Genomic DNA, 14,204 nt, shown 5'->3' on the forward strand with positions numbered 1-14,204 from the left:
GGGATTACAAACTTGTTGAAAGGAAAAGAGAAAATAAAAGCCAAGAAATAATTGCTAAAGTTTAGTTTCTGACATTGATACAAAGGATGTAATCAGATGAAGAGTTAAAGAGTTACCTAGAAGAAAGTCATCAGGGAAAACGTCTAAGGAGATGACAGTTCATCTGAAAGAAGGAAAAAAAAAAAGATAAAGCCAGAGAAGAAGAACTCTGGGAAAGAGAATTTCAGGAGTGGGTAGAGTAAGAAAAGCAAAAGCCACAAACTAGAAAAGGCTTGAATTATTCAAAATGCAGGAGAAAAATGTAGAGAGAGAAAGAGAAAGTGGGCAGAGCCTTGTGAGAAAAGGAATGGAGCACACACTGCACTGGGGAGAGAAAAGTAACAGGATTACAGAATCTTAGCCCGATTTGCTTGATTAAATGATGCCAGTGACTACTGTATCCTCAATAGATTGGAATGAATGGGAGGGTAAAAGCACATTGTCCTTGTAAGAAAGAATTGCTTTTAGTATGTAAGCTAATGACCACACAACGCCCCTTGTTTCATTCACAGTTTCCTCATGGCATTTTCACCCCCATGTTCCTCAAGATGTAGATCAGGGGATTTAACATGGGTGCAATGATGGTAAAGGACAGAACCATCACTTTGCCTATGGGGTAAGTGACCACAGGCATCATGTACAGGAAAATACAAGGCACAAAGAAGATGAAAACCATCATGAGGTGGGATCCACAGGTGGATAGGGCTCTACGCTGCCCTTCAGAGCTGCAGGACTTCAGGGAGCAGAGAATGACCACAAAGGAAGTGGTGAGGATGAGGAAGATGGCCACACTCATCACCCCACTGTTGAGGATGACTAAGAGGCCCAGGATGCGGGTGTCCATGCAGGCCAGTTTCAGCAATGGAAACAAATCACACACAAAATGATCAATGATGTTAGGGCCACAGAAGGGAATTTGATACATGAGGAGAAGCTGTACTGTTGCATGGGTAAAAAGTCCCATCCATGACCCTTTCAGTAATAGGCAGCACATCCACGGCCTCATGATGGTCATGTAGTGAAGGGGCTTACAGATGACCACGTAGTGGTCATAGGCCATCACGGTGAGAAGGATTATGTCCACCCCACCGAAGAAGTGGTCAATGAAGAGCTGGGCCATGCAGCCTGTGAGGGAGATGGCAGTGCTCTCAGAGAGGGAGTCCGCAATCATCTTGGGGGCAATGATGGAAGAATAGGTGACATCCTTGAGGGAGAAGGATATAAGGAAAAAATACATGGGTGATCTCAGACTCTGACTTGTGATCACAGTTACCACAATGAGGATGTTTCCCAAAATGGTGGACATAGACATGATTAGAGACACAGCAGAGAGTATTTTCTGCAGCTCTGGATTCTTTGCAATGCCCAAAAGAATGAATTCTGTCACATTGTTGAGATTACCCATTTACTATGGGCTGATCTAAGCTTCTGTCTCTGAGCTGGAAAATCTACAAAAGAATATGATTCTAAATTAGCAATTATTACTAATTTGGGATTTTTTATTTTTTGGACTCTCTCTCACACCCTCTTGACTTACCTTTTCCTTCAGCCATCAGAACAGCAACTTGCTGCAAACAATCGTATCCTGATAACACCTTGATCCTTATCATTCCCCATACAACACCTTTCACGAGTGTATCTCTTGCTTTTCTGACACTTGCTGCTTGAGACACTTAGAAGACCCTGCTTCATCACCCTGGGACATCAACCATGTGGTGATATGGAGAATTAACATACCTTTAGGACATCCTAGATCACCAGTCGATAGGAGCCAGTGGATAAATGGTAACCAGCCTAGCACAATCTAAGATTCAGATTTGTTCCTCCCCTGTTTCACTCTCCCCCATTCACTGCCTTCATTTTCTTTTCCAAAATGAGCTAATGACACACAAGTCCTCTCAGCTGCTGCCTTTTACAAAGCTCAAACTAGGAAGCTGACCTTAATGTATCACTGGACATACGTAGTAACCTCAGAATATTTTATTTTAGCTCATTTCCTTCATATTCTTATTGATCACTAGAATGTTCTAGTTGAAGAGTCTGTAAAGCAGGTAGGTCATATCCCAAGGCCTCTTCACTTATTAAGAACTATACTCTTTTCATCTGCATTTCTTCCTATCAAAGTGGATTATTATTGCACTGTGACTATTCAATAAATCTCTCTTGTGTATCAGGCACTAGACTATCCCATGAAGCATTTTCTTCATTTTATTTGTTTGTTTGTTTGTTTTTAATTTTATTTTATTTTTAAACTTTACAATATTGTAGAGATAAGATACTGAGGCAAAAATGGGTGAAAAAAATTACAGCAAGTTCCCAAAGATAATAAACATTGAAGCCAAGTTCAAGTCCAGGTTTTCCTGCATCAAAATCAATATCAACAACAACCTACATTGCTCCTTTTAGTATAATGTTGAGTACTCAATATGAAAGAGATACTGAGAATTCAATAATTTCTGTATCATGACAATACAGAGAGGCAAATTTATGCTTCCTGCGCTTATCTTACCCAGTAATTCTGCAATAAAATTCAATGATTAATTCAATGATGAGACTACAATGAAGAATATGTTTTATTATAAATATAATCCTGAAACCACGATTTATAACCTTTAACTAACCTCCCAAGATTCTAATTATTTTCCAAAAATGTTGATTAAAGAAAACAAAAGCTTAAATCTCTTTCTTTGCTCTAGAAAGACCCAGATTCAACTTGGCCAGCCTCATCCCAGCAGACGAGCCTGAGTCAACATAAATCCTTTCTTCCATTTTGATATGTGAAGAGGTGCATCCAGATAAAGCCAAAGATTCTAAAGTACAATAAAAATATTAACAAAGCAACTAATCTATTTTGCACTCACTGTATGACAGCAAGGTGTTTTGTCTGCTATTTGCATTATTACATTTATTTTCATATCACTTGGGACAGGGTACTGTCACAGATCTCATCTTGAGGATGAGGAAACAGAGGTTTAGACACAATGAGTATCCCAGTTAAAAAGAGCGGAAGTTACAAATCCATGTCATCTCGTTTTAAAACACAAATTCTTAGTTTTTGCCTTATACCACTAAAGAAGTGAATAGTGGCCTCCATTGACTAAATGCAATTATTACCACAGTTGGATGATGAGATGGTAAGACAAGTGCTTCATTAGCCAAGGTCTCTTTGCAAGGAATACTTAAGCAGAGGCTGTCTTGGGGGACCTCTGTTAGAGATGATTGCTTTAAATGGGGATGCAAACTACACAGTCTCTGAGATGCCTGTAAACACCTAAGACCCACTCTTAGGATTATCCCTCTTACTAAACAAAATTATACAACTTTCAGGACACTCTATGCAAATATACAATGTAGATTAGCTTCAACCACTCTCATCTCCAGTCTAAAAGTTTCAAAAATTTTAATAGCACAAATGAAGTAGAAAGGACCTGTTCTTGGAAATCAGGAAAGCTGGGTTTTATTCCAGGTTGTCCCTCTCACTCCTAGGTTATGTTGTTAAATTGTTCACTATTCTGGGCCTCAGTTTTCTCATCTAGATAATGAGGTAGCTATGGCACATTATTAGTGAACTCAGATTTGAAAGAGCCAGCATAGAGACTCTGTTCCTTTCAAACACAGCAGCTCAGCTCTTACCTACATTAAATGTTTACACTTCCAAGTAATGTTTCCTATGAACTATCTCATGGCTTCAAATATTTTAAAACAAAATACACTATACTAAGATAACAATGTCCTTCTATTTTAATATATATTGACTACTAGTTCACATCTAAGCTTCCTATTTTGAAATTCAAAACCCCCAACCAAAGTAGTAAACTTCACCTTTTTCTACAATTCTCTCTCACTGCCATAAAGCCCATGTTTAACTGTCAGAACACATTTGATTGTGTTTTGTACAGTGGGAAAATCCATAAGGTCAAGAATGAACAACATAATTCTCCACTGTAGTCAGGTCACTTACTGACTACACAACCTATAAATCCCGTAAAAATAAAACAGTGCAACAGCAGTTCAAGTCACTAAGTCTTAAGGAGTTATTATTTGAGAATACTGTGCTAAAATATTTATGGTTATCTTTTTAGTTCCCACAAAACCATATGAAATAAGACCTAGCATTATCCTGATTTTCCAATGCAGTGAATAAGGTCTCAGTTCAGTTCAGTTCAATTCAGTTGCTCAGTCATGTCCGACTCTGTGACACCGGGACTACAGCATCTCACACCTCCCTGTCCACCACCAACTCCCAGAGTTTACCCAAACTCATGGCCATTGAGTCAGTGGTGCCATTCAACAATCTCATCCTCTGTTATCCCCTTCTCCTTCCATCCTCAATCTTTCCCAGTCTCAGGGTCTTTTCAAATGAGTCAGTTCTTCCCATCAGGTGGCCAAAGTATTGAAGTTTCAGCTTCAACATCAGTCCTTCCACTGAATATGCAGGACTGATTTCATTCAGGATGAACTGGTTGGATCTCCTTGCTGTTCAAGTGACTCTAAACAGTCTTCTACAACACCACAGTTCAAAAGCATCAATTCTTCGGTGCTCAGTTTTCTTTACAGTCAAACTCTCACATCCATACATGACTACTGGAAAAACCATAGCCTTGACTAGAAGGACCTTTGTTGACAAAATAAGTCGTGAAGTCGCTCAGTCATGTCTGACTCTTTGTGACCTCATGGACTGTAGCCCACCAGGCTCCTCCATCCCTGGAGTAATGTCTCTGCTTTTTAATAAGCTGTCTAGGTTGGTCATAACTTTTCTTCCAAGGAACAAGTGTCCTTTAATTTCATGGCTGCAATCACTATTTGCAGTGATTTTGGAGCCCCCCAAAATTAAGTCTGTCAGTTTCTACTGTTTCCCCATCTATTTGCCATGAAGTGATGGGACCAGATGCCATGATTTTAGTTTCTGGAATGTTGAGCTTGAAGCCAACTTTTTCACTCTCCTCTTTCACTTTCATTGAGAAGCTCTTTAGTTCTTCTTCACTTTCTGCCATAAGAGTGGTGTCATTGGCATGTCTGAGGTTATTGATATTTCTCCTAGAAATCTTGATTCCAGATTGTGCTTCATCCAGTCCAGCATTTCTCATGACATACTTTGCATATAAGTTAAATAAGCAGGGTGACCATATACAGCCTTGAGGTACTCTTTTCCCTATTTGGAACCAGTCTGTTGTTCCATGTCCAGTTCTAACTGTTGCTTCCTGACCTGCATACAGATTTCTCAGGTGTCAGGTTAGGTGGTCTGGTATTTCCATTTCTTGAGGAATTTTCCACAGTTTGTTTTGATCCACACTGTAAAGGTCTTTGGCGTAGCCAAAAGCATAAGTAGATGTATTTCTGGAACTCTCTTGCTTTTTTGATGATCCAACAGATGTTGGCAATTTGATCTCTGGTTCCTCTGCCTTTTCTAAAACCAGCTTGAACATCTGGAAGTTCACAGTTCTTGTATTATTGAAGCCTTGCTTGGAGAATTTTGAGCAATACTTTATTAGCATTGAGATGAGAGCAATTGTGGAGTAGTTTGAGCATTCTTTGGCATTGCCTTTCTTTGGGAATGGAATGAAAACTGAACTTTTCCAGTCCTGTGGCCACTGCTGAGATTTCCAAATTTCCTGGCATATTGCGTGCAGCACTTTCACAGCATCATCTTTTAGGATTTGAAATAGCTCAATTGGAATTAGTGTATATAACTTGCCCAAAGCCACTTGATACCTATGTAATTAAGTTGATACCTCAGCTCACTGACCACAGCCCCTCCACAAATTTTACACATTGTCTCACTAACTGTCATGAAAATCAAAGGAAGTAAGAGGCATGAGAATGTTTGGAGAGCACTATCCAAATATTCATTATGATTTTCTTCCATTCCTATAAGCTCCTGGCCTCCACTTCCCATGTTCACGTCATTTGTTAAACTAATCCATTACACTCATCTCTCTGCCTCACATCATCTTCCAAATCTCCTTCACCTGTTATTCTGGATATTTGTTACTTGTATCTGTATAGCTTGCATATCAGAAGTAATTCATTTATCTCCTTAGTTAGCTAAATTTTTTAAAAAAGATTAATGCTTATGAAATAAATTTTTTAAATGATGCAGCAAAAAATTGGAGGTCTTTCTTAAGAAACATTTATCCAGTTCATCAGATTTTTAAAAAGATAAAGTTTAAAGAAATATCAAATTTTCCAAATCAATCTATTTATAATAAAGGAAAATATACTATACAGTCCATGGAATTATATAGGCCTGCTTCAGGAGATCTTCCCTGCTTCAGGAGATCTTCCCAACCCAGGGATCGAAGTTGCATCTCTTAGGTCTCCTTCATTGGCAGGCTGATTCTTTACAACTAACATCACCTGGGTCTATTAAATACTAAATTGACTAAAAGGGTATCAGTTTAATTATTCCTGAACAGTTAGCAATATATGTTTCTGAACTGACTTTAAAAGAAACCTTCAAAAGCAACTTGTTTCCTAAAATGCTCTTCTAGCCAAAAGTAGAATGTTTATAATTAAATAATTTATTTTCATAAAATGTAAAAACAAGACATGCCCCATGAGGAATAGCTTAAATAGATAGATATATAGAAAGGTTAAAGTCAAAAACCTTCTCCCAACCATAAGCACTCACTCATTTGATCCTCTATTAACAGTTTAGTAAATGCTCCTAAGATATCATTTGTTTTTGGTATATATATATATCATCATTGATGTGTTTTACTCTATATGAACATATGCAAAATATAATAATTCACTTGAAATTCTAATTATAGCTTGTGGAACATTATCTGTCAATATTGATGAATTTTTCTTGATTTTAATTGTTACATATTATTCCATGTCATTGTTACAACATAATTCCTTTAGTCCATTTTTGCTTGAAATTTATTTTAGTTTCAATATTTTACCTTATACACAGATACACAATGAACACCACTTACAGACATCTTCACTTATTTCTGTTGGAGAAATCTATGTCATCATCAAAACAAAAAATACACATATGTTTACATTTGACAGATTCAGTAGCATTGTTCTCAAAATCCTGAAGTATCATTTATACCCCAAAATAGTGTATTAAAAACTAATTTTTCCCACAGCTTTGCCATCACTAAATATTAGGAACCTTGAATATATTAAAAATAATGATGTAGAAAATCACCTCATTTTAATTTGAATTTGCTTAATCATTCATTCTTAGAATCTCATTGGTGATATAAACAACAAATGTTAGTCTCCAGAATTAAAGCTGTGCTGCGTGCCTGTGAACTCATTCATTCAGTTGTGTTCAACTCTTTTGCGACCCCAAGGACTGTAGCCCACCATGTTCCTCTATCCATGGAATTTGCCAGGCAAGAATACTGTAGTGGGTTGTCATTTCCTCCTGCAAGGGATCTTCCCAACCCAGGGATTGAAACCATGTCTCCTGCATTGTCAAGCAGACTCTACCCTTGAGCCACCAGGGAAGCCCAAATTAAAGTGATATGATATAATATATATATAGAGAGAGATGATCTATATGTGCTAAGTCACTTCAGTCATGTCCAACTCTTTGTGACTCTATGGACTGTAGCCAGCCAGCTCCTCTGTCCATGGGATGCTCCAGGCAAGAATACTGGAGTAGGTTGCCATGCCCTCCTCCAGGAGATCTTCCCAATGCAGGGATAGAAGCTGTGTTTCCTGCGGCTCCTGCATTACAGGCAGATTCTTTACCACTGAGCCACCATCTATACACATATCCTAATCAAACTAATAATAAATTATTTAGTATATTCTATATATCAGATATTTTGCTATTACTTAATGTATGTTTTCTCACTTAGTCCTCACGTCTAACTCTAATTAGACACATTGTATGACTGAGATAAAGCCAAATGATTAATTTGCTCAAGGGTATACAGTCAGTAATTAACAAAGCCTGGATATGAACCCAGGAAGCCAATTCTAAGTTGTTATGTGTCTCTTGTGTCTGAATTTCTCATGGAGCTTAATGATTTATTCAATAAAATCTTGGATAACAGGAATTGCTAGCAAGGTATTTAGGGAGAGCCTCTGGGTCATCATTTTTAAGAAGCAACAGTGTCCTGTTTCTTAGAAGACTCATGCGCAAGCACAGGCATGAGCTATTCCATATGCTATTAGGAATGTGTATTCTTCTCTTATAGTTTTTCAGTTCAGTTCAGTCGCTCAGTCATGTCTGACTCTTTGCGACCCCAAGGACTGCAGTACACCAGGCCTCCCTGTCCATCACCAACTCCTGAGGTTTACTCAAGCTCATGTCTGTTGAGTTGGTGATGCCATCCAACCATCTCATCCTCTGTCATCCCCTTCTCCTCCCGCCTTCAATCTTTCCCAGCATCAGGGTCTTTTCAAATAAGTCAGTTCTTTGCATCAGGTGGCCAAAGTATTGGAGTTTCAGCTTCAGCATCAGTCCTTCCAATGAATATTCAGAACTGATTTCCTTTAGGATGGACTGGTTGGATCTCCTTGCAGTCCAAGGGACTCTCAAGAGTCTTCTCCAACACCACAATTCAAAAGCATCAATTCTTCAGTGTTGTTTTCTTTATAGTCTGACTCTCACATCCATATATGACTACTGGAAAAACCGTAGCTTTCACTAGACATCAACCGACTGTCTCTAATGAAAGACTTTAAAAGGATTGTTTCTGTCCCTAAGTCTTCCTTCCTTGACTCACTATCCTTGAAAGAGGAATAGACATGTAATTATATACATCAGCATAATTTTGGATAGAAATTATTATATCATTGTAGATATAAAAACTAATGCTTTCTTGAAATGACTCCAGAGGCAGGGTACTTCAACCCTGAACAGCCATTTGCTTAACCCTCAGGACCAATGCAGACACCACCCTTATAGACAGAGTTCCTTAGAAATAAACGTCTGTGTTTTAACATATACACACACACACACAAATTTAATATGTATTATTTATATATGTATATAAATTTAGCATATAAATAACTAGAATCAATAATTTATCAAAACAGAAAGAAAAAATAACAAATAAGGTCTTTGTCAAAGGTGACTAATAGAAAAGGAAAGGCAGGGAGGTGGTCTTAAGATGGCAGAGGAATAGGATGGGGAGACCACTTTCTCCCCCACAAATTCATCAAAAGAACATTTAAATGCTGAATAAATTCCACAAAACAACTTGTGAATGCCGGCAGAGGACATCAGGCACCCAGAAAAGTAGCCCATTGTCTTCAAAAGGAGGTAGGAAAAAATATAAAAGACAAAAAGAGAGACAAAAGAGGTAGGGATGGAGCTCCATCCCGGGAAGGGAGTCTTAAAAAGAGAGAAGTTTCCAAACACCAGGAAACACTCTCACTGCCGAGTCTGTGGCGAGCCTTGGAAGCACAGAGGGCAACATAACTGAGAGGAAAAATAAATAAATAATTTAAACCCACAGATTACATGCCCAATGGCAACTCCCCCAGCGGAGAAGCAGCGCAGACGCCTGCATCCGCCACAAGCTAGTGGGGACTGGGCAGGGAGGTGCAGGCTGCATTGCTTAGAGTAAGGACCAGGCCTGACTGCCCCAAGGGCAATCTGAGGGAACTAACTTGGGCTAGCAAACCAGACTATGGGATAGCTACCACGCAAAAAGCCCTAACCTAAGACACTGCCAAGCACTCGAAGAACAGAGCTAGTGGGTTGAAGACCATCCCCCTCTGGTGACAGGCAGCCAGAGCCAGAAGGGGACAATCGCAGCCCCAGAGAGGCATTATCTACAAAACTGTGAGCAGTCTTCTTTGCTAAGACTTCTTGGGGTTCTGGACAGTCAACATCCGCCTGAGAAGGTGTGCCGGTTGTACACTCAGAAAACCAAGCGGCAGGGACGGGGGAGGCGATAAGTCGCAGCTACTGCACTCACCAAACACCTCACCACCTGAGCTGCTCGGACCTGAGAAAGGCACAAAATGCAGGCCCAATAGAGTCTGTGCCTCTTAGGGCTACCTGAGTGCCTGAACCTGAGCAGCTTAGACCTGGGAGGTGCATGCAGCCCAGGGCTGGCCTTGAACGGTTCCTGGAAGAGCAACCTAGAGGCTGAGCAGTGTGGGCAGGGAGGGCACACGTGCCATGAGCGGAGGCAGGCCCAGTGTGGCTGAGACACTGCAAGCACACGCCAGTGTTATTTGTTTGCAGCGTCCCTCCCTCCCCACAGGACGACTAAACAAGTGATCCTAAAAAATGTCCATCATCGCCCCCTTCTATCAGGGCGGAAATCAGACTCTGAGGAGACCACCAAACAGAAGAAGCTAAAACAGAGGGAACCGCTTTGGAAGTGACAGGTGCAATAAATTAAAACCCTGTAGTTAGTACCGACTACATAGGAAGGGGCCTATAGATCTTGAGAAATATAAGCTGGACCAAGGAACTATTCAAAAATGAAATGACCCCACACTGCCCACAACAACACCAGAGAAAGTCCTAGATATATTTTTACTATTTTTACTATTTTTTTTTAATTTTTAAGTCCTCTATTACTCCTTTAATTTTCATTTTTATAACCTACTATTACTTTGAAAAAAAAAAAGGCCCTATTTTTTAAAGCAAACTTCATATATATATATATACATATATATATGTATATATATATAATAATTTTGTGACTTTTTTTTCCTTTTCTTTAATATTGTATTTTTTAAAATCCAACCTCTACTCTAGATTTTTAATCTTTGCTTTTTGGTATTTGTTATCAATTTTGTACCTTTAAGAACCCAGTCTTCAGTACCCATTTTTACTTGGGAGCGAGATTACTGGTTTGACTGCTCTCTTCCCCTTTGGACTCTCCTTTTTCTCCACCAGGTCGCCTCTATCTCCTCCCTCCCCCTTCTCTTCTCTACTCAACTCTGTGAATCTCTTTGTGTGTTCCAGACGGTAGAGAACACTTAGGGAAATGATTACTGGCTGGATCTGTCTCTCTCCTTTTGATTCTCCCCTTTATCCTCCTGGCCACCTCTGTCTCCTTCCTCCCTCTTCTCTTCTCTGTATAACTCCATGAACATCTCTGAGCGGTCCAGACTGTGGAGTGCACATAAGGACGTGATTACTGGCTAGCTTGCTCTCTTCTCTTTTGATTCCACCTCATCTCATCTGGGTCACCTCTAACTCCCTCCTCCCTTTTTTTTTCTCCGTGTAACTCTGTGAACCTCTCTGGGTGTCCCTCACTGTGGAGAAACTTTTCATTTTTAACCTAGATGTTTTATCAATGGTGCTGTATAGATGGAGAAGTCTTGAAGCTACTGTGAAAATAAGACTGAAAACCAGAAGCAGGAGGCTTAAGTCCAAATCCTGAGAACACCAGAGAACTCCTGACTCCAGGGAACATTAATTGACAAGAGCTCATCAAATGCCTCCATACCTACACTGAAACCAAGCACCACACAAGGGCCAGCAAGTTCCAGAGCAAGACATACCACATAAATTCTCCAGCAATTCAGGAACACAGCCCTGAGCTCCAATATACAGGCTGCCCAAAGTTACTACAAAAACATAGACATCTCATAACTCATTACTGAACACTTCATTGCACTCCAGAGAGAAGAAATCCAGCTCCACCTACCAGAACACCGATACAAGCCTCCCTAATCAGGAAACCTGGACTAACCACCAATACAACCCCACCCACAGTGAGGAAACTCCACAATAAAGAGAACTCCACAGACTGCCAGCATACAGAAAGGCCACTCCAAACACAGCAATATAAACAGGATGAAGAGACAGAGGAATACCCATCAGGTAAAGGAACAGGACAAATGCTCAACAAACCAAACAAAAGAGGAAAACATAGGGAATCTACCTGATAAAGAATTCCAAAAAATGAGAGTGCAAATGATCCAACATTTTGAAATCAAAATGGAATAACAGATAAATACCCTGGAGAAAAGGACTGAGAAGATGCAATAAAGGTTTAACAAGGACCTAGAAGAAATAATGCAAAAATAATGCATTATAATAATTATATTTTAATATTATATATTAATATTAATATATTACATTATATAATATATATAATTATATATATTATATAATATATACTTAGAGTATTGTTATATTATTTTATAATATAAATTTTAATATAATAAAATTATTAGATTACAATACTTTTATAATTTTTATACTTTTTAATATATATAATTTTATAAATTTATAAAAATATATATTGATATTATTTATAATAATATAATACCTATATATTATAATTATATAATACTATAAGATAATTGCACTATTTATTATCTATATAATATATATTTCTGTATATATATTTCTATATATATAGATATAGATATTTCTATATATATATTTATATATTTTTAATATATTTATATATGTTTATTTATATATATTATATATATTTCTATATATTATATATTTATATATACTAATATATATATTTATATATAGATATATAATTATAATATATAGGTATTATTATATTATTATATATATTATATATAGGTATTATATTTAATATACATATATTATATATAATATAAAATATATTTTATAATATATAAAATATATTATTATATGTATTAATATATAATATATATAATATATTACACATTATATTATATATTATAATATATAATATGTTCAGTTCAGCTCAGTTCTGTCACTCAGTCATTTCCAACTCTTTGCGGCCCCATGAAGTGCAACATGCCAGGCCTCCCTGTCCATCACAAACTCCCGGAGTTCACCCAGACTCACATCCATCAAGTCAGTGATGCCATCCAGCCATCTCATCCTCTGCCGTCCCCTTCTCCTCCTGCCGTGAATCTCTCCCAGCATCAAAGTCTTTTCCAATGAGTCAACTCTTCGCATGTGGAGGCCAAAGTACTGGAGTTTCAGCTTTAGCATCATTCCTTCCAGAGAAATCCCAGGGCTGATCTCCTTCAGAAGAGACTAGTTGGACCTCCTTGCAGTCCAAGGGACTCACAAGAGTCTTCTCCAACACCACAGTTCAAAAGCATCAATTCTTCAGCACTCAGCCTACTTCACAGTCCAACTCTCACATCCATACATGACCACAGGAAAAACTATAGCCTTGACTAGACAGACCTTTGTTGGCAAAGTAATGTCTCTGCTTTTCAATATGCTATCTAGGTTGGTCATAACTTTCCTTCCAAGGAGTAATCGTCTTTTAATTTCATGGCTGCAGTCACCATCTGCAGTGATTTTGGAGCTCAAAAAAATAAAGTCTGACACTGTTTCCACTGTTTCCCCCTCTATTTCCCATGAAATGATGGGAATGGTTGCCATGATCTTTGTTTTCTGAATGTTAACTTTAAGCCAACTTTTTCACTCTCCTTCACTTTCATCAAGAGGCTTTTGAGTTCCTCTTCACTTTCTGTCATAAGGGTGGTGTCATCTGAATATCTGAGGTTATTGATATTTCTCCCGGCAATCTTGATTCTAGCTTGTGTTTCTTCCAGTCCAGCGTTTCTCATGATCTACTCTGCATATAAGTTAAATTATCAAGGTGACAATATACAGCTTTGACGAACTCCTTTTCCTATTTGGAACCAGTCTGTTGTTCCATGTCCAGTTCTAACTGTTGCTTCCTGACCTACATACAGATTTATCAAGAGGAAGATTAGGTGGTCTGGTATTCCTATCTCTTTCAGAATTTTCCACAGTTTATTGTGATCCACACAGTCAAAGGCTTTGGCATAGCCAATAAAGCAGAAATAGATGTTTTTCTGGAACTCTTTTGTTTTTTCCATGATCCAGCGGATATTGGCAATTTGATCTCTAGTTCCTCTGCCTTTTCTAAAACCACCTTGAACATCAGAAAGTTCACGGTTCACATATTGCTAAAGCCTGGCTTGGAGAATTTTGAACATTACTTTACCAGCATGTGAGATGAGTGCAATTGTGCGGTAGTTTGAGCACTCTTTGGCATTGCCTTTCTTTGGGATTAGAATGAAAATTGACCTTTTCCAGTCCTGTGGCCACTGCTGAGTTTTCCAAATTTGCTGGCATATTGAGTGCAGCACTGTCACAGCATCATCTTCCAGGATTTGAAATAGCTCAAGTGGAATTCCATCACCTCCACTAGCTTCCTTCATAGTGATGCTTTCTAAGGTCCACTTGACTTCACATTCCAGGATGTCTGGCTCTAGGTCAGTGATCA

At 38.4% G+C, this 14,204-nt stretch overlaps 1 protein-coding gene across 1 annotated transcript; it reads right to left on the minus strand.

Moving 5' to 3' along the window:
• Positions 1–556: 556 nt before the first annotated feature.
• OR4C185 (olfactory receptor family 4 subfamily C member 185) lies at positions 557–1,444 on the minus strand. Its single transcript, NM_001390681.1, has one exon. The coding sequence runs from the start codon at positions 1,442–1,444 to the stop codon at positions 557–559; it is 888 nt and encodes a 295-aa protein (NP_001377610.1).
• Between the last annotated feature and the right edge of the window lie 12,760 nt (positions 1,445–14,204).

This window comes from Bos taurus, chromosome 15 (assembly GCF_002263795.3).
Source record: "Bos taurus isolate L1 Dominette 01449 registration number 42190680 breed Hereford chromosome 15, ARS-UCD2.0, whole genome shotgun sequence".
Lineage (NCBI taxonomy): Eukaryota > Metazoa > Chordata > Mammalia > Artiodactyla > Bovidae > Bos > Bos taurus.